Source organism: Orcinus orca, chromosome 12 (genome assembly GCF_937001465.1).
Source record: "Orcinus orca chromosome 12, mOrcOrc1.1, whole genome shotgun sequence".
In the NCBI taxonomy this organism is placed as follows: domain Eukaryota; kingdom Metazoa; phylum Chordata; class Mammalia; order Artiodactyla; family Delphinidae; genus Orcinus; species Orcinus orca.
In genome coordinates this window covers 20,843,824-20,869,883 of record NC_064570.1, presented here as the reverse complement: position 1 = coordinate 20,869,883, position 26,060 = coordinate 20,843,824, and the positions used below count along the sequence as shown (strand labels likewise).

General features: G+C 41.9%; 1 protein-coding gene across 4 annotated transcripts in view; it reads left to right on the top strand.

Annotated features, from left to right (window-relative positions):
- Window positions 1-26,060, top strand: part of PHACTR2 (phosphatase and actin regulator 2) — a 262,245-nt gene that overhangs the window by 57,426 nt on the left and 178,759 nt on the right. The window contains exon 1 of one of the 4 annotated variants that reach the window (XM_033405876.2): window positions 13,738-14,286. The exons of 2 other annotated variants lie outside the window; for them this stretch is intronic. In XM_033405876.2, the coding sequence (XP_033261767.1) occupies window positions 14,274-14,286 (13 nt within the window). In that variant the 5' untranslated portion in view covers window positions 13,738-14,273. Of the gene's footprint in view, window positions 1-13,737; window positions 14,287-26,060 lie in introns of those variants that run through there. One more of the 4 variants, XM_033405887.2, reaches the window with a different exon arrangement.

Sequence of the window (26,060 nt, the reverse complement as noted above, 5' to 3'; positions counted from 1 at the left end):
AGCTGGTTTAAGCAGACTTTCTTTGCAAACACATTAGCTAGGGGAATAAGTTCTGAAAGGAAGATTATTACGTAATGATTTTATGAATAACGTACAGCTTCCTAAAATTGGTCTTTTTCTGTTACATTTTCAGTTCAGGTTTTCAGAAGCAAGCCAATTTTAGAATCCTATAGTAAGAACAAATTTAGAAACCTTTATAAGGTGTGATGCATTTGATGCAAAATATAGACGGGCAAGGAATGATGTTGCTCAGTAAGAAGTCCAGTTAGGTGATGGGCCCCGAAATATACATGAACTAGGGTGAGGATGTCAAGTGACACAGGAAAGGCTAATAAGGTAAAAAAAAAAAAAAAAAAAAAGGAGGGTAGGTGATAGGCCTCTGATATGCTAGCCTTATTTGGCATGAAACAAAAATGGATGGTTTTGTGCCACATTTACTAGGTGGAGAGTTTTGTGCCATGTTTCCTTGATGCTGGGAGAGTTTTTGACTGTTGACATGGAGTGCACAGGGCCCAGTACATCTGCAGGGTCATAGCATTCTGTGGTGCTGACTGGCTTTGGAGCTTAATTATTTAAATGTTTCCAGACTCAAATGACTGATGAGCTAACATATTTTTAATTCAGACTTTCACAGAGCAAGCTGTAAGGTGTGCGCAAAGCAGACATCCCAGGGGACCTTGACAAGCTGATACTAACTGAAAGTTCCATGCCTGTATGCTATTTTGACATTCGCATTTTAAATTACAAGTTTCAAACTTTACCCAAAGTTCAAGGGAACAGAGTCCTACATTAGGCTTTCACGGAGAGGACTAGAGCTTATTTTGTTGTTGTTTTTTCAAGGGAGAAGGAATGCTGTTAGAATAAAGAAAAAGAATGTTGCCAGAATGTTCTACTTAATGTAGCCATCCAAAGATAAACACACTGGTGATTCACTGCATGGTGATGTTACTATTTTAACATTCATTCTGTAACTTTTCCCCCCTCCCTTCCTGTCTCTGAGTAGGTGGGTTACAGGTAGTCTCACTTAGAGGTTTGTTCCTGTCAGATTCTTTTTAAGTTTCCCTTGGTTCCAACTATTTCTGATATTAAGCAATGGCTACTGGGGGCCCTTAAAATAGTACTTTAAAGAATAAGAGTATTTCAGAATTGTACAGTTTGCAGAGATTCTGTAAAGTTAAGAGAGTTTGCTAATCGTCAGACTTACTAAGTAATTTAATTTGACTCTCTCAAATGAATTACAGATGTTTTATAGCACGGTGCAAATGGTCATTGAATCTTGATCATCAGTCCTGCCAAATTGGCCATGAGAAATACTTGTTTTGTCCCCAGCGAGCCAGATCTGTGTATCGCTCTGTTCCTGGTCTCCTCTCAGTCTTGATACCATGTCTTTTTGGCATGCTTCATTTTCCACGTTGATGGAGGCTGGCTAAGCTGCTCATCCTTTCTCAGAAGGTTTACCTCTTGGTGGTTATTCTTGGTGCAGAGGCTCCCATGTACCTGAGCTTCACTAGTAAAGAGACAGTCTTAGCTTTATCTGTATCAGGGTCTCAGCAGTAAGCATTTTTGGGTAGATAATGTAGTAGGTTTTAAGCAAGTGAATGATTTTTGCTCTAGAAATACCAAATCTCATGGTGAGAATCTCAGCGTCCACCCACAAGGCTGTTCCTAGGGCTCTGCAGCACTGGCTGCAAGTCCTGTGACCTCACTTAGCTGGCCCCCTCTGTCTCCACCTCATGTCCTGTGCCAGCGAGTCCCGTGGCTGTCCCGGAGCTCCGGCTGCTGCCTCCTTCTGGCCTTTGCTTTTGTTCCCAGCATCCATGTCCATGCCACATCATTCTGCTCTATAATCTGGATCTTTCTTTTCTACTCTTGGCATATGTTTCCCCCTTCAGTGTTCTCACTCTCCATTCTAAGGAAGAACCCATTCGTTTTTATCTTGAGAAAACCCATTGTGGGAGAGGGACAGGAATGACTTCCAGGAAGACAGTTACCTTCGCTTCCGAGAAATGAGAGAAACCACACTTAGAAGCTGATGGCCCATCCTCCTGTAAGGAGTGCTGTGGAGGTCAAGAACACCTCCGTGGCTTTGCTTTTTCACCATGAGCAGTTGTACCGAAATATAAGACATCCAGGAAAGTGGTGAAGTCCTCGTGCATTTTCATTAAAGGGTTAAAGGTGATTTCTTTTACTCAAGGTGAATATCATCCTCTATCCGTAGACCTTCCTAAAAATAAGGTGAAATCCCTACTCTCTGTAATCCATACACCAAACTTGGGGACAAAGTTCAGAATGACATGTATTACATATACCGTGTTTGCAGAGTACTGACTCTTGGTTTTCTCTTCCGCTATCTATATTTTCTACTGGGGAGCCGGTGAAACAGGGGTTGAGGGATTTGATCCCCCCCATCCTCCCTCCTATAACACACAGTTTCAGCTGTGCCCTTGCAAAAAAGGTTTTTAAATTCTTAATGTAGCTTTGGCCTAAACACTTTTGGTGGTAGCCTCAGGGGCATCCCAGACTCAGTTTTTTCGAATGCCATGTGGAATTAGATTCTTGGAAGTCCCTCGCATCCATTATTATATTGACATTCTTTATAATTCTTCTATCTTTTTCTCTTGCTAACTATTCTTTTGTTACTTGCTCAAATCCCACTACTGGCACCCTTTCTGATACCCCTCCCACCACTTTCTACCTATTACCCAACACTCAAGACCTGAAATATACTTAAGGGGGCAGCAGGAGGGACTCTGGCTGTCTCTGAGCAGCTTCCAGCGAGAGAGAACATTTATTAAGATGACTGGCTGGATGAGATGTAGTTCGTTAAGATGATGATGATGTGGTAGGTTGAATAATGCCCCCCCCACCCCCTCTAAGTGGTCCACACCCTAATCCCTGGAACCTGTGAATATGTTTCTTTACATGGAAACAGGGACTTTGCAGTCATGATTAAGTTAAGGGTCTTGAGTTGGGGAAATTATCCTGGATTATTCAGCTGAACTGAATGTAATCCCAAGGGTCCTTATAATAGAGAGGCAAGAAGTCAGGAGAGGAGAAGGTAATGTGACAGCAGAAATAAAGATTGGAGTGATATGGCCACAAGCCAAGGAAGAGGCAAGGAATGGTTTCTCCCCTGGAGCCTCCAGAAGTCCGGTCATGTCATCATTTTAATTTCAGCCCCAGAAAACCTCATTTCAGACTTCTGACCTCCAGAACTGTAAGAATAGATTTAGGTTGTTATAAGCCACTAAATTTGTGGTAATTTATTACAATGGCAACAGGAAACTAATATAGATGAAAAGACGATGGAGAAAGCACATTGAAAGCAGAAGTGTGAATCAGGTAGAGAAAGCAGTCATAGGACGGCTAATTTCTTTTCTAAGAACAATCATACGGGCTCCTCCTCTTGGCCCATTTCCCTGCTGTTCTTCTAGAACCTGGTTAAACCCCGACTGTTATCCAGTGCCTTTCCTTGTCTTGTCCCTCACATCAGAGACATATGTTTATCTCTTTCTTCCCCATGGCTCCCGGGAACTCTTATACAACCACCTTGGAGGAATCACTCAGCCTTACACTCCTCAAAGACGGCAGCTAGATGTTTGCTGCGGTCCTAACGAGTCCTTCTAGAAACGTTTAGATGTCTGGTGTTTCTCACGTTATCTGTGCCGGGTTTAGGGGGTGAGTAGTAAGCACATGAGATTTGTCCCTAATAATTAACTTAGGATCTTATCCCTCACTCCCTTAGAACGATGACGTTAGTGGAAAAAGTCAGAGAACTTAGTCCCCAGTTAAACCAGCCAGGCATTTATTGATACCTACTGTGTACTCAGCACTTTGTTCTAGGTGTCCTGGGCTGATATAAAACATTCAGGTTGTCTGCTTCTTTCTTCAATGAGTGCCTGGATGAGGAGATAGAAGCAGCATAGAGAAAAAGAATCATTTACCCAATTGATCTGAAGACTAAGTAAGTATCAGTACTTACCCACTGTTTACTAATATATGGCAAAGTGTACTTTTGTAGGAGGAAACTAAATTTTTGTTGGGCCCTTTAAGGAGATCAGGCAGAATTTGATGACTGAGTGAAAAAAAGTGACCAGTGCTTTTGAGGCATGGTGGGATTCTCCTGTTGGAGAAATGGACGTGCCTGGATCACAATGTTTATTTCCGCCCATCACTTATCTAGTCATGTATTCATTCTAAAAATAATTGCTGAGCACTTAGGACTGTTTTTGGAGCTATGAGGAAGACTGACCAGATCCCTCCTTTCATGGACTGTATCTTGTATAGAGGTAATCGGTACATGTTTAATAAGGAATTGTCCAAGTTAAGAAACATCTTTGCACTAAAGAAATGTTCAGCCATTTAAATTTAATTCACTTAGAGCCCAGGACACCTTGTTGCATGAATCCCAGAAAGCTATCCCATGAAGGAACTTCTTTTGGTTGCAAAGTGGTGTTTCCCGTGCCAGCCTTGTAGGAAATGCTCATTAAGATCCAGCCTGGGGACTTCCCTGCCGGTCCAGCGGTTAAGACTCCATGCTTCCACGGCAGGGGGTATGGGTTCGATCCCTGGTCAGGGAATTAAGATCCCGAACGCCGCACAGTGCAGCCAGAAAAAAAAAAAAAAAGATCCAGCCTAAACATTTCCACCTTTCCAAGCTATACAGGTAGTTGAAATATCCTACCCTTTCTTTATAAAACCATGATTCAGGAAAGGATTTGAGAGGTCATCAGTCCATTCTGCTGCCTTGGACACACATGCTTTCAGGAGCCAGGCAGGTCACAAAGGTGTGTGCAGCTCAGTATATTACAACAGGGAATGGTGGGGACATTGGCAAACTGAGAGCATGTGACTCATCTAAAGCTTTTGGGGTCTGGTCGGGCCAGATGATCATGTTAGTGGGCCATTGATTACACTGTCAGTTGGCAGCCCTTGATTGCTCATCTAAGAAAACCGTAGTCTGACCCTCTCTTCAAGTCTGCCAAAGACCATCATCTCTGTGAGTCTGGGTGGCAGGCTGCCTTCAGTCCGCCAGCGTGCGCTCGCCAGCCGTCTGTCAGTTGAGGAGAACGAGCTATCTGGTTGGAGTGGGCCCCCATCATGCTTTCAGCTAAGTGATGAATCGTGGGGAGAACTTGTTGAGGCTGTATATTCCTGGAGCAGATTCTGTGAATCAGTTTTTCCCTTTGTTTGCTGGTTTGATAACAGTAGACTCATCCACAAGTACCTGTATCTGCCCTTTAAGGAACAGGCCACCCTTTTGGCTTGTTGGATGGAGTCAGGAGCTGTCTTTTGCCAGCTACTCTGTACCGAATCACACATGGGCCTTCCTCTATTTACCAGTGACCTGGTTGTATTGCTGCCGACTCAATAATTTCTTTTTGAGAATTTGCCATAATAAAGTAGATGGAAAGTTCCTGAAAACTATTTTTAAAAATCCTTGAAGTGATAAATAAATTGAACTGGATAATGGTAAGCCTGTATCATTCTGCTATAAGTTATAGATTTATAATTTAGTCTCCCTTCAGAAATAATTTTTAAAGGCAGCTCTCTCCTGGAATTAGAGGCTCATATGTCTCTTTACAGGCAGAAATACTACCAAGTTTATTTTCATATCAATACTATTGAGTATTGTTGAAGACCAAGAGATTTCTTTTTTGGCAAGGCACAAAAGATTAGCTTTAAACATTTTTTTAGTCAAATTGAGAGAGAAACCTGCAGGCTTAAAAGAAATTATTCATAGGCAACAAACTTATGGTTACCAAAGGTGAAAGGGGAAGAGGAGGGATAAATTAGGAGGACGGGATTAATTGATACACACCACTACATACAAAATAGATAAAGGACAAGGGCCTACTGTATAGCACATGGAACTATATTCCATACCTTTACTTACAATGAATTAAGTAAAATGTTAGTATGAACAAGCCGAATAGTAATTGTATTTTGTATGGTGATTAGCGAAAGTAGAGTACTAGAAGTTTCATGTGCCTCTAGGTTGTTGGGGAAAGTTTTATAGACAAGGTGAGAAGGATGTAATTCCTTGAATGAAGGAAGGAAAGTGATCTAGTGATTGATAGGAGAGTAAATGTGTCTGGGAGTTCAGTGACCAGTAGAGAGAGAAGGATATACAGACTTCTTCCGTGGTAACAGTAGCAGGACATCAACAACAAAAACCCCAAAAGACAAACACAGAGGAGAATTAGGAAGAACGAACAGAATTTGCATGGAAGGAGTTGCATGGAAGTAGGGTGCTACCGTAATCTAATCAGAAAAAATTAGCATGTTCTCTCAATATATGTGTACTTACTAATTGAGGAGTTATATACGTTGACTACTAGATTAATAGATCATGTATATTATGTAGCATAAAAACGAAATACTTTAAAGCCAGGATCAAGGTGAAATAAACAATATTTCAAAAACAATAAAAGTTTATTATATTAGTAGGACAAAAGTCCTATGCACAAAAATTATTAATTTTTTAATGAAGGCAATGACTGAATATGCATCATTATTTTTTTAAATCTTGGTTTAATGTTTCAAGAAATAGCAAGTCCACTGTTTGATTCTCGATGAGTTTATTGTGATACCTGGTTTTAATGGCAGTCAGAGTTGAAAAACATATCCGAGTTGAAAAATTGCATCATTGACTGAACTTGCTAAATCATAATTCAACCCCATCAACTTTTCATGCAGAACTCTTGGTTGAAATTCAGCTAGTAAATGGCTTTCTACCCTATTGTCATTGGTTGTTCTTGAACACTAGTCAATGTGTGTTGCACTTTTGTATTTTAGCAAACGAGTTGAAAGTCCACTGAAATTCTTCATTTGGAGGCTTTTAAAACCAAATTAAGAATTTGGTTTCCTAATTTGGGTCAACTTTATGATATGGAACTATTTACAGTATGTTTCAAGTCTGACATATAGAAAAGTGAAGGTGCCAAGGAAACCTGTATGTTAAATATTATTATAGCTTAATAGTTTATCTTTTATACGAAAAGAAATGTTAATAGACATTCTAGTATTTTCTTCCCTAAAAACAGTGGATCACTTTGTGCCTTTTTTTTTTTTTTTTTTTTTTTGCGGTACGCGGGCCGTTCACTGTTGTGGCCCCTCCCGTTGCGGAGCACAGGCTCCGGACGCGCAGGCTCAGCGACCATGGCTCACGGGCCCAGCCGCTCCGCGGCATGTGGGATCTTCCCGGACCGGGGCACGAACCCGCGTCCCCTGCATTGGCAGGCAGACTCTCAACCACTGCGCCACCAGGGAAGCCCAGCCCACTTTATACCTTCTTGATATGCAATTCAGTTGATTTTAGAGACTTGGTCTAAGTAACCAAATTATTTCTGTTCTTTTAGTGGTTGTTCTTAATTTTTACAAAACATATATATCTATAAATTTATCTACCAATTTAAAATTTAAATCTAAAGTTATTCAGTGTTTCTATTTTCCTTTCACACTTTAAGTTCTCATTGAACATCTCCCCTTATTTTGTTAGGTTCATCCTGTTTGACCTCTTTTTGCAGACGTTTTTGTGAATTATAAAATAATTGTTTCCTAATCAATAGGTATTTAAATATACAAATACATCTTATTAGCTTCTTACTCATCATTGTTTTTTATCCTGTGCCTTCTCTCTGGGTTGACTTTTCATCTTACTAAATTGCACCCTTTACCAATTTTTAGTCTCCGTATCTGTATCTATGAACATGTCAATGTTTTGCTTGTGAATGGTAGTAGAGCTGGGTATACAGTTCAAGGTCGACATTTATTTTCTTTCAGCCTCTTGTCTGCTGGCATCTGTGGCTGCTGATGAGAAGTCTGTGTTGGTCTAAATGTCATGACTCTCTTTCATTGCCAAGATTTCCTGTAAGTTATTTTCCATATCCATCTATTCTTCTCTCATAGCCACCTATTTTCTTTTCCTATTTGTTTTTGATAGATGTCATGCCTTCACTTATCTCTTTGATAAACATAGTTATTAAAAAATCTTTATGAGACTTCCATAACCTTGATATCATCAATATTGAAATCATGTTTTATGGGGTATTTTATTTACTTGCTTTTTAAAATATTAGCCAACAGTTTGGGAATTCAGCTTATGCGTTCATTTTGAGTGGAAGGTTATTTTTTTTTTTATTGTTTGCCTCATTGGGTTTGGTCTTGACTCTCTTCCTCTCTAATAGTTTTATGGTTTGAAGTTGCCTCCACCTCGTCCTTCTGGTCCTCCAGTCTAGAGTCAGGTCTTCTAATGACTTTTGGGTGTCCTGCTCTATTTTGAGAGGAATATCGCAGATCTTGTATTGAGGGAGACAGCACGAAGCTTATTTTGTTCTTGGTTGTGAGGGTTTATCTTCCCTCTGCCCACCTAGGCTTTATAAAGTCTTGGCTTCTGGAAGTAAGTCAATGGCCATTTTTTTCAACGTCCTTTCTTGAGTCAAGGAGCCCCATTCAAGGAGAGCCTGACTCTGACCCCTCCTTTCTTAAGTGGAGCTCTTTTAAATCCATCACCACACAGGAACCAGGCACCTGGCCTCCAGCCTCTAGTTTTGCCCCTTGAGCACAGCAGGGCTCAGTGGAAGCTCAGTCAGTGCTTTGAGCTTTCCATTCCTTTCTAATTCATGGAAATGGTTATCTAGCTTTTCAAGCCCAGCTGTGATTTACCTATTTAATATTTTATATCGCATTGCTGTGTCTTTGGAGGAGAAGGGTGGTATTCTGGACCAGAGGTCCAAACATGTCAGAAGACTGTCTGATGGCTCTAGCTTCATTAAGGTCTAGATGCCGACTGAAGTTCTGAGTTTGCTGAAAAGTTTCATGGCCTCTGCATTAAGATGTCATCTAAGTCTGTGTGAATAGAAGTCATAGTCTAAGGATCACGTATAAGGAAAGAGAAGCAAATGTTAACAGGTAATTCAGGAGACCCCTCCCCACAGCCCCATCTTACGATAGAAGAGAAATCTCAAAAGGAGAATGGTTAGGGATAATCCAAACCGTATGGATGTGAAGTAAATATTGTCCTAAAATCCAGATAATATAACATTAGGTAAATGTCTAGTGTTTTTCTGCCCAGATCTTCCTGGAAATACTATCTGTTGCAGAACTTCATCCTGTAAATTTTTTTTTCTTTGTAGTAGTAGTTTGGGGACTGGGTTTAATACTTAGGAGAGTTATAAATCCAAGCACTTTACACATCAAAACTATCTGTTCTTGTCAAAGCAGTGGCCGAAATCTTTTCAGAACAGATTTCCAGTGGGGACCAGGAGCAAGCTTGAGGGCCTCCTAAATTGGTAGTCAATATTTCAGCACTTCTTCATTTCTTTGGATGAATCAAGAAATGACAGACCGATCAGGGTGTCCCAGAGATCTGCTGGGACAAGCCACATAACGACATGGGGGATTCATTCTCTGATTCTTCCATTCTAAGGAACAGAGTCTAACTTGGTAGCGAAGGATCTCAGTTGGTCCCTGAAAGCCAGACCATGATATCTGTAGCTTGTGGTTCTGGAGTTGCTGCACCTCTTGGAAAAGCCTTTCTGCCTCTAGCTTTCCACAGCCTCCATTTGAGCTGCTTGGTCCACCTGGGCTCGGATTCCAGTCAGAAAAGTAGAGCATGGTTTCCACCAGTTCTTCCCTGTGTCCCCAACACATGAGCATCTCCTAGGAAAGTTGAGAAATAATGTGAAAGGTACAGACTTCCAGTTATAAGAGAAACAATTACTGGAAGGTAAAGTACAACCTGGTGACTGTAGCTAACATTGCTGTGTGGTGCCTTTGAAAGTTGTAAGCGAGTACATCACAAGGGAAAATACAGTTTTTTCTTTTGTATCTATATGAGATGATGGATGTTAATTAAACTGATCGTGATAATCCTTTCGCAGTATATGTAGGTCATTATGCTGTACGTCTTAAACTTATACGGTGCCATGGCAATTATATCTCAGTAAAACTGGGGGATGGGCAAGAAATAATGTGAAATAAGCAGAGCTTTTCTAGGAAGCTAAGACATCCTCTTTGAAACTGAGAGGGAGAGTTGCTAATAGAGGTTTTTGTGTGTGTGTGCGTGTGTGTGTTTTTGACAAAGACATGATACTAGCCAGGTGATCACCAGGTGCTTGGCAATACCTTTGAAGGTGCTGGACGCCACTGGTCGCCTTGCAGTTGCTACCTCAGCTGGCCAGGCCTGGAGTCATGAACACCTTACAACCAACCTCAGGCAGACAGTTCTTAGAAAACCCGGCCAGTGACAGGTTGCAGCCTTCTTTCTGCAGGTGGGATAGCACGGACGGTATTTTGAATGCAGGTACTCCAACTTACCACTGGCCTCAAACAAATTAGTCTGATTATAAGGAAGTTGAGGAATATAGATATGGGAAGGTTAATAAAAACAGGACCTAAATCTATTTTAAAACCTGATGTAGAGCATTAGGCTTATTGATGCTGCTACTGTGCCATACAGCATCTCTGGAACCATTAGAAAGGGTCTGCTTTGTATTCAGGCATTCCCCACCTAGGACATATTATTTGTGGGCCTGAATTAAATCAGTGGAGGGAGTGGGTTCTCCCTGGAGCTTGAGGAAAATGTTCCACTCACCATGCGTTTCCATTGTTGTGCTGGCTTCTTCTGATGCTGGGTCGGGGCAGTGATGGTGCTGGTGGCAAGTAGGGACCTGAAGCAGATCTGTCCTTGGCAATTTGCACAGTTTTTAAATGGTCTGATTCCTTTTTTTTTTGCGGTACGCGGGCCTCTCACCACCGCGGCCTCTCCCGCCGCGGAGCACAGGCTCCGGACGCGCAGGCTCAGCGGCCATGGCTCACGGGCCCAGCCGCTCCGCGGCATGTGGAATCTTCCCGGACCGGGGCACGAACCCGTGTCCCGTGCATAGGCAGGCGGACTCCCAACCACTGCGCCACCAGGGAAGTCCTGGCCTGATTCTTAATAGACCCTCAACGTTAGTTTCACTATTTCTCGACACCTTTCTACGTTGCCTATCCCTTGTTTATCTCTTACAACATCAGTAGTTCGAACATCAGTACCTGAACTTAGCAGGTGAGGGAGGGAGATTGTGAGTTCCTAAATGAGGAATATGATCCTGAAGTAAAATAGTAGAAAGGATTATTTCCTGCTATTTTTAAACTGCAAAAATGTAGTGAAGGACCTTAGTCCCTCATCTGAAGCCTTTAGAATCAGGTGCATTTCTAAATACCGAATTTTTCCTTTTTAAAAAGGGTAACATAATGCATATACTATATATTATATATCAGTCCCAGCAGGGTCTGGACAATCGATTCCCATACCTGTAACATTAAAATTTCTGAAGCAAAATATGTTATTCACTCTAAATGAGATAAGTAAAGATTTTAAATATCCTCATATCACTTCAAGTTTGTTGTGACACCAAATGCATTTTGGAGCCAAACTCTAAAAAAATTAAGATTTTTAGCACTTTCTGGATTTTATCATTGTGTATAAAAGATTGTGGCTCTTATATAAATCACATCATGACTTAAACAGCGTTTAACGTCCTGTTCTTGGAACCTAATCAGTGTTTATGAGAAAAAGTGTTTTCCAAATAATCAACAAAACAAACTTTTTAAAAAATGAATTTATTTTTTAAAAATACATATATATTCTTTTTCAGATTCTTTTCCATATAGGTTATTACAAAACATTGAGTAGAGTTCCCTGTGCTATACAGTAGGTCCTTGTTGGTTATCTTTTTTAAAAATAATTAATTAATCAATTAACTTTTGGCTGTGTTGGGTCTTTGTTCCTGCATGTGGGCTTTTCTATAGTTGCTGCAAGCAGGGGCTACTCTTTGCTGCGGTGCGTGGGCTTCTCATTGCGGTAACTTCTCTTGTTGCAGAGCATGAGCTCTAGGCGTGCGGGCTTCAGTAGTTGTGGCACACGGGCTCAGTAGTTGTGGCTCGCGGGTTCTAGAGCGGAGGCTCAGTAGTTGTGGCTCACGGCCTTAGTTGCTCTGTGGCATGTGGGATCTTCCCGGACCAGGGCTCGAACCCATGTCCCCTGCATTGGCAGGCGGATTCTTAACCACAGCGCCAGGGAAGTCCCTATTTATTTTATATATAGTAGTTTGTATATGTTAATCCCAGACTCCTAATTTGTCCTGCGTCCCACCTTTCGCCTTTGGTAACCGTAAGTTTGTTTTCTACGTCTGTGAGTCTGTTTCTAAAGCAAACGTTTAGAATACAATCCATTTGTACTTTGGGGACTGATTGTATTAATAAAAATAATCGAGTCACATTTTGAACTGTGTGCAAAGGTAATATAAATTCTAATCACATTAGTCAGTATGCATGGCCAATAGATGACACTGCTTAGCTCCTCCTTACCAAAATCTCAGGCTTCATGATATTTCTTCTCTCTCATTTAGCTTTTGTATCTCCCTACCTCCTCTTCTTTTTTTTGTCAGTTTGCCCTAGATTTTCTACAGATGACACTCATTCTGGGTAGTTGGCAGTCTTAATCAGGGCAAGTAGATGAGTTATGGAAGCCACAGTGATCTGAGTCTTAGGGGATCAAACTAATTTTCAAAAACATATGAAGAATGTTTTTCTGAAGATATCTTCAAATTTGTGTGACAGAATTAAAATAATGGGGGTAAAAATCTCAGGGCCAAATCACCAAGAAATGCAGCTTTTCTTTAAGGAAAATATATGTTATATCACAAATGAAGTAATTTGCCTAAACAATAAAGGAACCTAAAATCTATAGGAAAATTTCGTGACATTAAAAACAAAAATACTTAGAAGCTGTTGAAATAGAAGACTAGACTATAAATAATTTGCAAGTTGTTTGTCACTAGGAATTCCAATGGCATAAAGAAATACTAAATAAATTAATTGCTTTTTAAAATTTAACAATGCTGGGGGGTTGATAACACCAGAACTGTGTTTTAAAAACTAGTCAAAATAAAAAAACCTGTAGAGCACTTATGTACTGTGGATTCATTGTATCATAGGTCAAATGAGGCCATTGTATTTTTTTTTCTATATCTGAGAAAATGCAGTAAACAGAGTTGTGCTGTCCCCAGAGTCTAATGTCATAACAGCCTCAGGGCACAGCCCATGATTGCTTCAGCCCTCTGCCCATTCATATGCTCTGACCCCGGAAGCTGTCTCAGGTGTCTTTGAGGGTCCTCTTTACATAGCCAAATTAAAGAAAAGTAGTGAAATGGACTTTCTTGGATTTCTCTTGATCCTCAAATTTCTGTCACTTAGATGGCTACGGATTGTAACATACTATAGGGTCCCCTGACATCTTTTGACAATTATTTCTTGTGTTATTAGTGACATTTAGTGAAATCCCTTTGAATTTCTCTGCTAGCATAGGTGGGCAGAAAATCTGACCAGAAATAGGAACGCCAGTCATGATGAAAACATAACCGAAATGGAATGAGAATACTCACCTTGTTAGCATTAATTAGAGCAGAAATATTAAGACAGCCTTTATTTTAGAATGTTTGATCTGCTCTTCTTTTCCCACTCGCAACAACAACAGCAATAACCAAAAATAAACTTTAAAATTCTGAATGGAAAAGTTGCCCAGTCATCCAGTGATGTCAGTGATAGAGGCTGGACCACGTTTAGATTAGTCCCCACAAAAGGATAATTTATCGTACTTTTTTTTTTTTGCAGTACGTGGGCCTCTCTCTGTTGTGGTCTCTCCCGTTGCGGAGCACAGGCTCCGGACGCGCAGGCTCAGCGGCCATGGCTTACGGGCCCAGCTGCTCTGCGGCATGTGGGATCTTCCCGGACCGCGGCACGAACCCCTGTCCCCTGCATCGGCAGGCGGACTCTCAACCACTGCGCCACCAGGGAAGCCCCGTTTTTACCTTTTAAACTATCTGTGCCTCTTCCTGCTCATGTTTGCTCTGTCATCTTTTGGAAAAGCACTGTGTTCTGCATAACATGTGCACTGCTTTTCGGAAATGTGCAATACACTCAACGTTGCAGTGATTTTTTTTTTCTCCTTTGCCCGGAACAGAGGTGAAAACCCCAGTGGATTCAAGTATCCACTTGATAGGCTCAGTCTCTCTTAATCAGCCTGTAATGGAGCTAATGGCTGTATGTCATCCTTGGAGATATAAATTTCCTGGCGGTGTCTCCTGCAAACAGTGCATGAAGTATGCTCTGTGCGCCAGCAAGGACTGATAATCAGCAGAAGGGCAGGGTGCTTCATTAGCCAGGAGAAGAGCCAGGGCTTCCCAGCTGCCAGGCTCCAGAACTCTCCTCGCCACTCCTGAGACATGGACAATGCCGGTATGTAAAGCAAGCATGTAATTCTTCATAGCCTCTGGGCTCGTTTGCAGTCTGCACCCTTTGCTGCAGAAGGTTTGCCTATTTGTTGGTCTTATTCCACAATTGAATGTTCAGGACCGGGAACTATGTAATGTGTTAACCCTGCTGCATTGTCCACGAGGCAATCAGTGTTTGCTTTCAAGTTCAGGAATTGGGAACGCAGATTGTAATTCCACATTCACCTTTTGGAAGACTGCACTGTTATTTCGGCTGCAGGATGTGTGCCGATGATCCTTTTGTGCTCAGAACAGTGGGTGTAAAAGGCATATAGTTGATGATAAAACTGTCACTAAGGGCGGGGGGCAAAGGGTAGATGGTGTCAGTGAGCTGAAGGAAAATGTTTTTCCAGCTTTACAGTATGCAGAGTGTAACAGCAGAAGAATTCTTGCGTCTGATGCTTAGTCTTCATGTTAGATGCAGTGTAGGAAATGTCTCAGTATCCTCTGATATTTTAATTTCAGAGCACAGACATTAGTGGCCAATCATGTACCTTTTAATAATGTATTTGTTTTTAATATCTTTGCTTGACAGCTAGACATACATGGCTACGGAAGTATTCTAATGCCAATCACATGATTAGCATCAAATTACTTCTCATGCAGAACTTTTTCTTTTTTCTTGGCTGTGTTGAACTTTTAGAAGGTACGCACTCTGGGACTGATTATTCCCCATTTCAGTGTTATTGACACTAGATGCAGAATTCTCCCAAAGGTGTTATGGACTCTCTGCCTCCTGAAAAGCATTAGCTCAGTTACTCAGCTGCTATCAGTTTTACAGTGATGCCCTACAGCGCCTGATACACGGTCAGCTCTGCTAAGAGGATACATCATTTAAAACACATTCTACACAATAAGACCACCCATTTTTAGTAAAACATGTTTGTTTATGAAATGTAGCTGTTTCAGTCCTTGGTGCAGGTAGAGCAGGCAAGCAGGGATTTTGAAGGCATAGTATTTTGAGTTCTGTGAAATCGCTTACCAGGAGTAAAACTCTGTGACTAAAATAATTTCATATTTGACATTGAAAGCATTGAAATAAATTGGAACAGTACATTATTAGGGATGAACGTTGAGAGTTGTGAAAGAAACACATATTAGGGGTGTGGGTGTGTGTGTGTCTGCATAGTAGTAGTAGGAAGGAAGAGGCTGGGCTGATTCATGTGCATTTTCCACCCCCCCATCTTGATCATTAAAAAAAATATGCCATAGGGCTTATCATATAAGCATGTAGGTATGATATTCCATGACAAGGCACAATTTCAAGATCAGCCCAAAGCTTCTCTAATTACAGCAGTAGAGTGAGTAAAAAATAAATAAACTGGAATCCCTATTTTAGCCTCACTTAAAGCTTCTGCCACCCACAATTAATTATGCTGATGTCCTGGCAGAACTATCACTTTAATTCAAGCAAATGCCTTTCTTAAGACATAAAGAACCAGCAAGAACACACGTTGGTGGCAGAGAAGGGAAATCAATAATCTACCCATTTTCTAAATTATATGCCATTGCGTATTAATTTCACAGGATATTAATTAAGTTCCACCCCTTCCCTTTCCTGTGCACAGGCACGCACGCAAACACAGAATTAGTGTTCAGGCAGTTCTGGGAATTGCTGAGCTTAACAGTGTTAAACAGGTTTCTAAACATGCTAATAGAATTAGCATGTAAATCCTAGCCTGTGCTAATATTTATTGTGAGTTCGCAAGATGGAATACAGAAGGCAGCGTTTCCCAGTTGTGTTAACTGCAGGCTCTCCTGGGGACACCTAGTTACAAAGCATATAACTCAGATTTGGGGGTCACGGGTAAAAGCCCTTCATTCTCATTTATGCTTTCCACTTTCACCTTACTCTTTCTCTCCTGAATTCTTCTCAACTTCCTGTTTCCTAATTTAGAAGCCATCTGGGGGAAGTAACAGACTATTCACTTGTGTAAATATCAATGCTTGATTCTTTAGAGACTAAATATTTGTGTCAGCTCTGTCCAGGATTTCTCTTCTTGTTCCTTGTTTCTAGGCTTTGGGGCACTTCACTGCTCATTAGCATCACCATCAGATGAAATAAAGAAGGAAAGGGAGCTAGGACTCAAACTTGAATTGGAGATGAATGGGATTCAATTACACCTGTGAGATTAGGAACAATGTGCAGATTTTATTTATCCAAACTAACATTTCACATGAATTATTAAAAATTGATAATAAGAGACTTTATGCATTAAAAAGTTAATTTCAGAGTTCTATTTCATGGGTCAGGCGTCAAGAACATATATAACAAAGGCAAATCCTATTTAAATGTTAAATGTCTTAAAAGGAAGGGATCTTACGTTTTTTGAATGCGTGTTATGTTCTAGGCACCAACTTCAGTATTTTATATAGGTTACATCATTAATCTTGCAATCAATCTGTAGGTAAATGTTATTTTCCAAGTTACACATGAGGAAACTGAAGCTAAGTAAGAGCTCACTAATAAGTAGTGATTTGTAAACTTGAGTCCAACTCTTTTTGACAATAGCAAAATTCAACCCAGCATTTTTCATGCTGTCATCTTGCTTTGAGAGTGGGAATTCTTCATCTTTGTATCTTCCATAGCATCGAGTACAGTGCCTGGAACACAGTAAGCATATAATAAATATTTAAAAATTAAATCGAATGTCATTGAATTAGTTCAGAGCAATTTTTCTAAAAGGAAATTCTTTTCTAAGTATCAAGGTCAAAGACGATCTTATATCTAAATGCTCTATTAGATAGAAGTCAGTACATGGTAAGAAAAAAGATAGTTGTGATTTTTCATAAACATTCATACATTTATGACAATTTGTAAAGTAGAATGCTTTTTGATAGAGTCCACCTGTAAAATTTATTATTACTATAAAGAGTATTCAAAATTTGCACTTGAAGTATATGATAATATTAGGATCATTAACAGAAATTATGAAAAGAGGCACAAAAGAATTTAAAAATGATATTTAAATAAAGTGCAGAGACATTAATCTGCACTGTGGTAGAATTTGACCCTTTCATTTTCTTTCAGAGAGATCGTGGTTAGAGGGAAGGTCACAGAATAGTGGTGGCTATGTCTCTTTCTACAACACCTGTGCACAACAAGGTCTTTCATCAGTAACGCTTACATTTCACCTTACTTCTTTTCAAACTCTGTGCTACCCTGTGAACCACTACAAGGTTTGAAAAACATGCTATGAAATAATACTCTGTTTTATTTAAATTTTGATACATACGTCGAGAAGCCATAGTTTCAAAGAGAGGTTAGCAGGTTTTCCTACTGTTTTTTTTTTCCTACTGTTTGATTTAAAGTATCTGCAATTATTTTGATAAGTAGCTCTGAATAGTTCTTTATTAGAAGATAATTCCCTAACATCCAGCTATGTATTCCCCCAAAATTACAGTTTGAATTTCCTCACATAAACCAATTTTTTTCCAAATATTTAATCTTCTAATTATGTACAGTAACTAAAATTATGCCTCATTACTTTTCAGGCTTTAGAAACATGATTTCCTTTCCTAGTCCTGGATCATTCAGTCCTGGGGCAGTTTTTACACCTTTACAGGTGTGAAGTTCAAATCTTGACATCTGTTGCTATGTACGGACCTGACTGTACAGGACTTGCTTATTGTCAGTTATTTCCCAGGCAGCCTCTACTTCCGCCAAGCTGTCCTACTCTGTGTTCTATGGACACGAACATGCATGCGTATCTCCCTTTCTTACCCTTGCTCTTTCTATTCTTCCCACGTGGAATGGCCTTTCCTCCTCACCATTCAGTCACTCTTTCTTCCATACATCCAGGAAATGTTTCCTGGTCACTCACTCTGCACTGTGCTAGTCAGTGTGGGTACAAGTGAATGAGACAGAGCTTGTCATAATGAAAATTCATTCTAGCAGAGAAAGCAGAAGTTAATAATGAATGGATAAAGTATTTGGGTTGGGATGAGTGCTGTGAACTTCATGAAGGGGCCTCAGGCCAATCAGGAGAAGCCTGTGGCTTGGCTTTTATTCTACCCATAGGTTTTGGGTGGAGTTGTGGCATGACAGGACTGATGATTTCAAGGCATAACCATGGGAAGAACAGATGGGAGAGAGGCAAGAATGGAAGCCCCTAAGAATGAAATCCATTTAGGAGGCTCTAGATTGGGGTGTGACAGTGCGGGAGGGGAGAGAGAACTTGATGGAAACCCAGCTCTGTTTCGAGGCTCAGCACACATCCCACCTTCAGGAGATTTCCCCAACTGGTCTTGAAGCCCTGCCTTTCCTCAGGGCACTAACAGAACTCACCGTGCAGCTTTGTACTTCCTGACAGTCCATCTGAGATTACCCCCCCACTTCATCTTTTTCTTCCCATTCTTTAAGCATCTTGAGGGCAGTTGACACATCATAGACATCTGCTGTGTCCTCCAAAGAGTTAGAGTAATAGTTCTCAACTCTGGCCATCCAGGAGAACCACTTGGAGAGCTTTTAAAATATACCAATCTCTGGACCCCACCCTGGACAAATTAGATCAGCATTCCTGGAGTGTGGTCAGGACATGGGTGTTTGTTTAAAAGCTCCCGAGGGTATTTTAATGGGCAACCAGGATGAGGACTACTGTTACAGACAGCTAGAAATACCTACCTTGTAGAAGTAAGCAACCACTCCTCACCCCCCTTCCTCTCCCGCTCCCCCCCTTTCTTCTTCCTCCTCTCCCTCTTTCCTCCTACAGTGAATAGGCCAGTCTAGTTGAGGATCTGTGTTTGTGAATTATCTGCATCCGGGTCGAATGTGAGGCTGGCAGGGTGAAGAGACCTCCAAGGAAACAGCTGAAAGAAAAAAGCAGAGGCAAAAGACTGCTTCTGGACGACACACCGGGATAGGAACAGAGTAGGCTGGACCCAGGCTTTCCGTAATCCATCCTTTTGGAGAATGTGGACCTGATTAAGAAGGTGGTATGGAGAGACTTAGTCACCTACTTCTTAATCAGGAAGCGTGTTTCCTCCTCCAGCATCTCTCAAGCAAATTAAATATTGAGTAACGATTCACCATAGCTGCAAAAATGTTCTCTGGTGAGACTTCACATGTAAGTTTTAACTAATAAGAGATGTTAAACATCCCTTGTCAAGTTTTATCTAATAGAAAAGTTACATTATTAGACCCCAAAGAACACCGCTATGATTTAATCATCACTGAGTGTATCTGTGCTGAGTGGTTGGGTCAGAGCCACTATCAGACACCAATACTATATTTGCTGCATTGTGACTCACCACAGGCATCCTTCTTTTTAGTGATAGAGAGATAGGTCCTGTTCCATCTGATACGTGCCCCCCCAAACACACACACACACACACACACACACACACACACACACACACACACACACACACACACACTCACTCCAGAATGAGTTTCAGATCGTTTTCAACTGACAGTAACCTTAAATATTAAAGCATGGAGAGGATTTGATAATTTGTTTTTCTGGGTATTTTGGTTCATAAATGGTGCTTTTACAACCCTCAGAATGGGAGAAAATATTTGTGAATGAAGCAACTGACAAAGGATTAATCACCAAAATATACAAGCAGCTCATGCAGCTCAATATCAAAAAAACAAACAACCCAATCCAAAAATGGGCAGAAGAACTAAATAGACACTTCTCTGAAGAAGATATAGAGACTGCCAACAAACACATGAAAGGATGCTCAACATCATTAATCATTAGAGAAATGCAAATCAAAACCGCAATGAGGTATCACCTCACACCAGTCAGAACGGCCATCATCAAAAAATCTGCAAACCGTAAATGCTGGAGAGGATGTGGAGAAAAGGGAACCCTCTTGCACTGTTGGTGGGAATGTAAATTGATACAGCCACTATGGAGAACAGTACGGAGGTTCCTTAAAAAACTAAAAATAGAACTACCATACAACCCAGCAATCCCACTACTGGACATGTACCCTGAGAAAACCATAATTCAAAAAGAGTCATGTACCACAATGTTCATTGCAACACTATTTACAATAGCCAGGACATGGAAGCAACCTAAGTGTCCATCGACAGATGAATGGATAAAGAAGATGTGGCACATATATACAATGGAATATTACTCAGCCATAAAAAGGAATGAAACTGAGTTGTTTGTAATGAGGTGGATGGACCTACAGTCTGTCATACAGAATGAAGTAAATCAGGAAGAGGAAAACAAATACCGTATGCTAGCACACATATATGGAATCTAAAAAACAGTACTGATGAACCTAGTGGCAGGGCAGGAATAAAGACACAGATGTAGAGAATGGACTTGAGGACACGGGGAGGGGGAAGGGTAAGCTGGGACGAAGTGAGAGAGTGTCATGGACATATATACACTACCAAATGTAAAACAGATAGCTAGTGGGAAGCAGTCACATAACACAGGGAGATCAGCTCGATGCTTTGTGACAACCTAGAGGGGCGGGATAGGGAGGGTGGGAAGGAGGCTCAAGAGGGAGGAGATATGGGGATATATGTATATGTATAGCTGATTCACTTTGTTATACAGCAGAAATTAACACAACATTGTAAAGCAATTATACTCCAATAAAGATATAAATTTTTTTTTAAATGGTACTTTTTACACTAGGGTTAATATAGAACTTTTAATGGAAACAACAGAATTCATTAAAACCATCTTTTATAATATTTGATTTAACTATCTCATGTTAAATCAAACGAGGATCACTTGAAAAAGTGTGGCAGAGGGTTTTGTTTGTTTGTTTGTTTTTTTGCGGTACGCGGGCCTCTCACCGCTGTGGCCTCTCCCGTCGCGGAGCGCAGGCTCCGGACGCGCAGGCTCAGCGGCCATGGCTCACAGGCGCAGCCGCTCCGCGGCATGTGGGATTTTCCCGGACCGGGGCACGAACCCGCGTCCCCTGCATTGGCAGGCGGACTCTCAACCACTGCGTCACCAGGGAAGCCCGTGGCAGAGGGTTTTAAACTCGAAATGGTTTTGCCCCCTCATCCTGGTTTTGCCTGTGACGTCACCCCTGCATCGACATTACTCGTATCCACCCCCCCCCCCCGCCCCGCCCCGCCCCTCCCCTCCTGCCCCACCTCCTGCTTCTTCTCCCTGCCCCCCTCACTCTCACAGTGGTCTGGCCGCTCTGCACTTCTCATTACCCCCCAGAAACGCGTAATTTAAACATGCTGATCCTTCTGTGTGGAACCCCCATCACCGCAATCTCCCCTCACCACCTTGAAAAGCCTTGTCACTGGGTAAGTCCCAGCTCAAGAGTCCCCTCCTCTGTGGAACCTTCTGCAATTTCTTGGGATGGAATTAGTGTTCTCCCTTCTCTGTGCCCGAATAACACTCTCTTATCCCATTCCCACACGTGTCAGGTGCACTATAATGCTATTCTATGTGTCTGCCTCTTTGACTAGGCCACGTGCACCTAAGGACGGGGCTGTGTCTTCTTCATAAGTTCATCCCCTAGTGCAGCGTCTGGCAGAAGATACGTGTTCAGTAAGAGGGCAAAGGGATGGCTGAAATAAAACCTGAGGTATATCTTTTATTGTGTGCTTATGCTTACATAGAAACAATGAATTAATTTTTACTGGCAGTTGAGTGATGTAGTCATTTACCGTTAGGACAAGCAGTGGGGAGCCCATCAGAATCACTTATGGAATTAAAATCTGTCTATCTATCTACCTACCTACCTATTTGCCATCCCAGGCCCACACCAGACCTACTAATTCAGAATCTCCCATGGGGGAAAAAGGATAGCTGTATTTTTTTTTTTTTTTTTTTTTTTTTGCGGTACGCGGGCCTCTCACTGCTGCGGCCTCTCCCGTTGCGGAGCACAGGCTCCGGACGCGCAGGCCCAGTGACCATGGCTCACGGGCCCAGCCGCTCCGCGGCATGTGGGATCTTCGCGGACCAGGGCACGAACCCGCGTCCCCTGCATCGGCAGGCGGACTCTCAACCACTGTGCCACCAGGGAAGGCCAGATAGCTGTATTTTAAAAAACTATTTCAAGGGTGACTCCACTGTATACCCCGGTGAGACTCATTGTCTAAGGGACATTTAAGAAAGCTGCTCAGACAGAGCAAGTTTCCACTGCTTCGTGTGTTTTTAAGATAATTGATTGTTGCCATTATGAAATCACATTATTACTAGAATTATAAAGGTCATGTGCCATTTACAAAAGTGCTCTGATAGATCCTATTGGAGACCTGCACTGACCCGTAGATGAAGAAGCATCTCAGTGAGACAGCTGCCTGGGAGTGGAGGTGAAGGCTGTGTTCTCCTCACCCTCTCCCTACGGAGAGCACTCCCGAGGTTCCCTACCTTGACTGAGACGTGCTTAAAACTTCATCCACCCAACTTGCTTTTAATTTATCACCTGCTGCCTGCCTCTGTGTTTCATATACTTGAGTGTTATTTTCTTAGTAATGGAAAATTGGCAACCATCCATTTTGCAAGCAGCTTAACTTAGGGCATTTTTAATAAGGGGATTAAAGGAAAGATGGCCAATCCTGACCTCTGAGAACTCAGTATGGTGCAAGAGCGAAAATATCTTAGGTGTCCCCTGCAAGACTTCAGTCTTCACAGCGCCCATCATGCTTGTCTGTGGTACTTACAGAAGAGATGTTAGTAGGTGGAGCCAACCCACTTGCTCAAACAATATGCATTTTACAACAGTCATTAACCTAAGGGTCACTCCTTTAAATTAAGAAAGTTCAAAGACATTTGTTTAAATAACTGTGTGACTATGACGCTAGTTGAAAAAAGCCAGAGAGTTGAAAATGAAAGCCAACTTTGTCTTCAAAATCCAGACTTTGTAGCAAACCAGGAGCCCTGTAGCATACATTTATAATGAAGCGCCACCATTAACTTTTATATTTCCTGGCTTGTGTCAGTTTTTGTCACAACTCTAACCTTCTATAAACAAAGGTGTCTTTTTTGCTAACGGACATTGGCTTTGTCCCTAGCAGTTCCAAAGAAGGTTTCCATGGAGCCTCAAAACTACAACAACTCCTAAGGTACTTTTGGGTTCCTGGGTAGTTTTAAAAGAAAATCGAGGCCCACAAAACTGTGTTTTAAATGCAGAACGAGAAATAAGTGACTTTTTTAGGATACTGTTCATGCTTCAATAATATCCCTTTCATCTTTAAAAATGCTTACAAATATAGTTCATTTCTCACAGTTCTCCGGTGAAATATGTAAACATTTCAAGTGATCAGTTTCTCTTTTACAGATATGAAACCAAGGCAAAGAAGTGTATTTATGTATTTATTTTCAGAGATCAGCCTCACGCACAGCTTAACTGCACATGGGACAAGTTGTAATGACATATGAAAAGCATGTCTGGTGGAGGATATGCTTGGCCATTTGCCAACTTATGAGGCACGGGCCATGCCAAATCTGATTCCCATTGACTTGTATGCAGAAGGAAAGCCAAACACAATTTACCCTTTGGGTTGCATGCATTATTGTTTTCCAGGGAAATGTGGTTATATTTGTCCTGGCCACAAAGGCTGTCTCAGGGGAGGACAGCCAAATGGCTTTGGTCACAGTGTCCATGGAACACGACTGTCCCAATCTGTTATCTTGAAGCTGTCTGTACTTGGATATGCAATCTGGGGACCAGGGACCGGGGAAATTAGCTGGAAATTCCGGTAGAAGTTCATTAATTAGGGGTCCAAGCATATGAAGGGCATGTGTTTATATGGCAGGTGGGGAGCAGATGCAGAGGGGGCAGTACAAACCCCCAGGGGAAGGACAAGAGTATGAAAACTAGGGCACCCCTAGCATTTTCACACAGAGACTGGGCATGGAGATCCAGTTCTAGAGCAGGAACTGGAGTATTGGGTAGGGGATTTGGACAGATTAGAGAGAGAGAGACCAAAGTAGATGCTAGCTTATGAAAAAGGTCAACAGAAGACGTTGGGAGGACAGCACAGGCTTAGTCAACAAGGAAAACTCAGGAGATTAGGGATGTGTTCCCACACGCCCCCAGCCCTCTCGGGCCGCCTCATTGTGGAAGGGCGTTTTGTTGCCATAGCTCCAGCCTCTCTGGAACTGCACAGGACTCAGGAGGCCAGCAGCTATGAGGACACTCACCCACCACCAACTCTTGCATTTATATTTTGCATGGGAATCATTCTCACATTGCAGTTCTTTCTTCTATCTAGTCACATTTATCTGCCTCCTCCAGTTGAACATACTCTAATATTTGGAGTCGTGAAAAGAAACTAGACTCAGAGTCTAGTTTCCTGGCTGAGTCTCTTCCACTGGCTGGCATGGTGCCTTGGGCACATCCATAGGCCTCACTTTCCTTATCTAAATATAGGGTTGATTATACTTGGCTCTAGTACGAGTATAACATAACCGCAGACTCATTTAGTGTCTACATGCATTTTAAATCTTTACAAATATTAACTCACTTGATCCTCACGGCTGCCTCTCAGGTGGTTGTGATGGCCTCCCCCTCAGCCTGCTCTGGCTCCCCTGCCTTCCGACCTTGTGTCTTCAGACCCTCAGCTGTTCCTTTTTGCTGTTTTCAGCGTACTTGCTTCTGGCAGCTCTCATTTCCCTCCCTTTTTATGTGCGGTTTCTTTCTTTTTCTCTCAGTTTTACTGAGATATAATTGATATACAGAACCGTATAAGGTTAAGGTATACGGCATCGTGACTTGGCTTACATATCTTACAAAATGATTACCACAATAATTTTAGTTAACATCCGTCATTTTATATAGATACCAAATAAAAAATGTTCACATGTGCAGTTTCTTATCTTTTGTGGTCTGGGAGACCAGATAATCAAGATTGTTATCCTTTTATCTAAAATAATAGACCCCCATGAGAGCCTGAGTAGTTTTCCTATGATTCATGTGTATGGGCTGGAGTTCATGAATTTTTTACATTTACTTAAACTAAGTGGCAGTTCACTTTATTTCCTAGTTCTTGACAGAATCTTCAGTGATCTTGCCCATGCTCTCAGGATCTCACAAAGGGCTTCCCTGGTGGCGCAGTGGTTAGGAATCTGCCTGGCAATGCAGGGGACACGGGTTTGAGCCCTGGTCCTGGAAGATCCCACATGCCGCGGAGCAACTAAGCCCGCGAGCCACAACTACTGAGCCAGCGAGCCACAACTACTGAAGCCTGAGCGCCCTAGAGCCTGTGCTCCGCAACAAGAGAAGCCACCGCAATGAGAAGCCTGCGCACCTCAACAAAGAGGAGCCCCCACTCGCTGCAACTAGAGAAAAGCCCGTGTGCAGCAACGAAGACCCAACGCAGCCCGAAATAAATAAATTAATTATTATATTAAAAAAGATTTCACACAAAGCTCTTGTGTGCTCGGCCCCCACCTGTGTCACCGACACTGTTACCCACCTCTAGTCACACAGCCCCGGGCCCGGCACCCACACTCTTTGTCTCATCCCCAATGCCGTGTCCTGTTCTCTGCTTTGCTCCCTGCTCTTCTCCTTGTCCACTGTTCTTTCCTTATTCTTCACCTGGTAGATTCCTATTTGTCTTTCAGGACACATGGCTCATCTGTCACCATCTGGAAATCCTTCTCCACGTCACTGCAGGGCTACTTATTCCCTGAGCTCCCCTGGCCAACATACCATTGTGTTGTCATTGGTCCTTCACATCCACTGTCCCCGTCAGCCGAGTCCCCACCTTGAGCAGTTGCTCAAGGGCAAATTTCTCTTCGCCTTGGTTTCCTTAAGGCCTAGCACAGTATGTGGCACACAGTAGGTACTTAATAT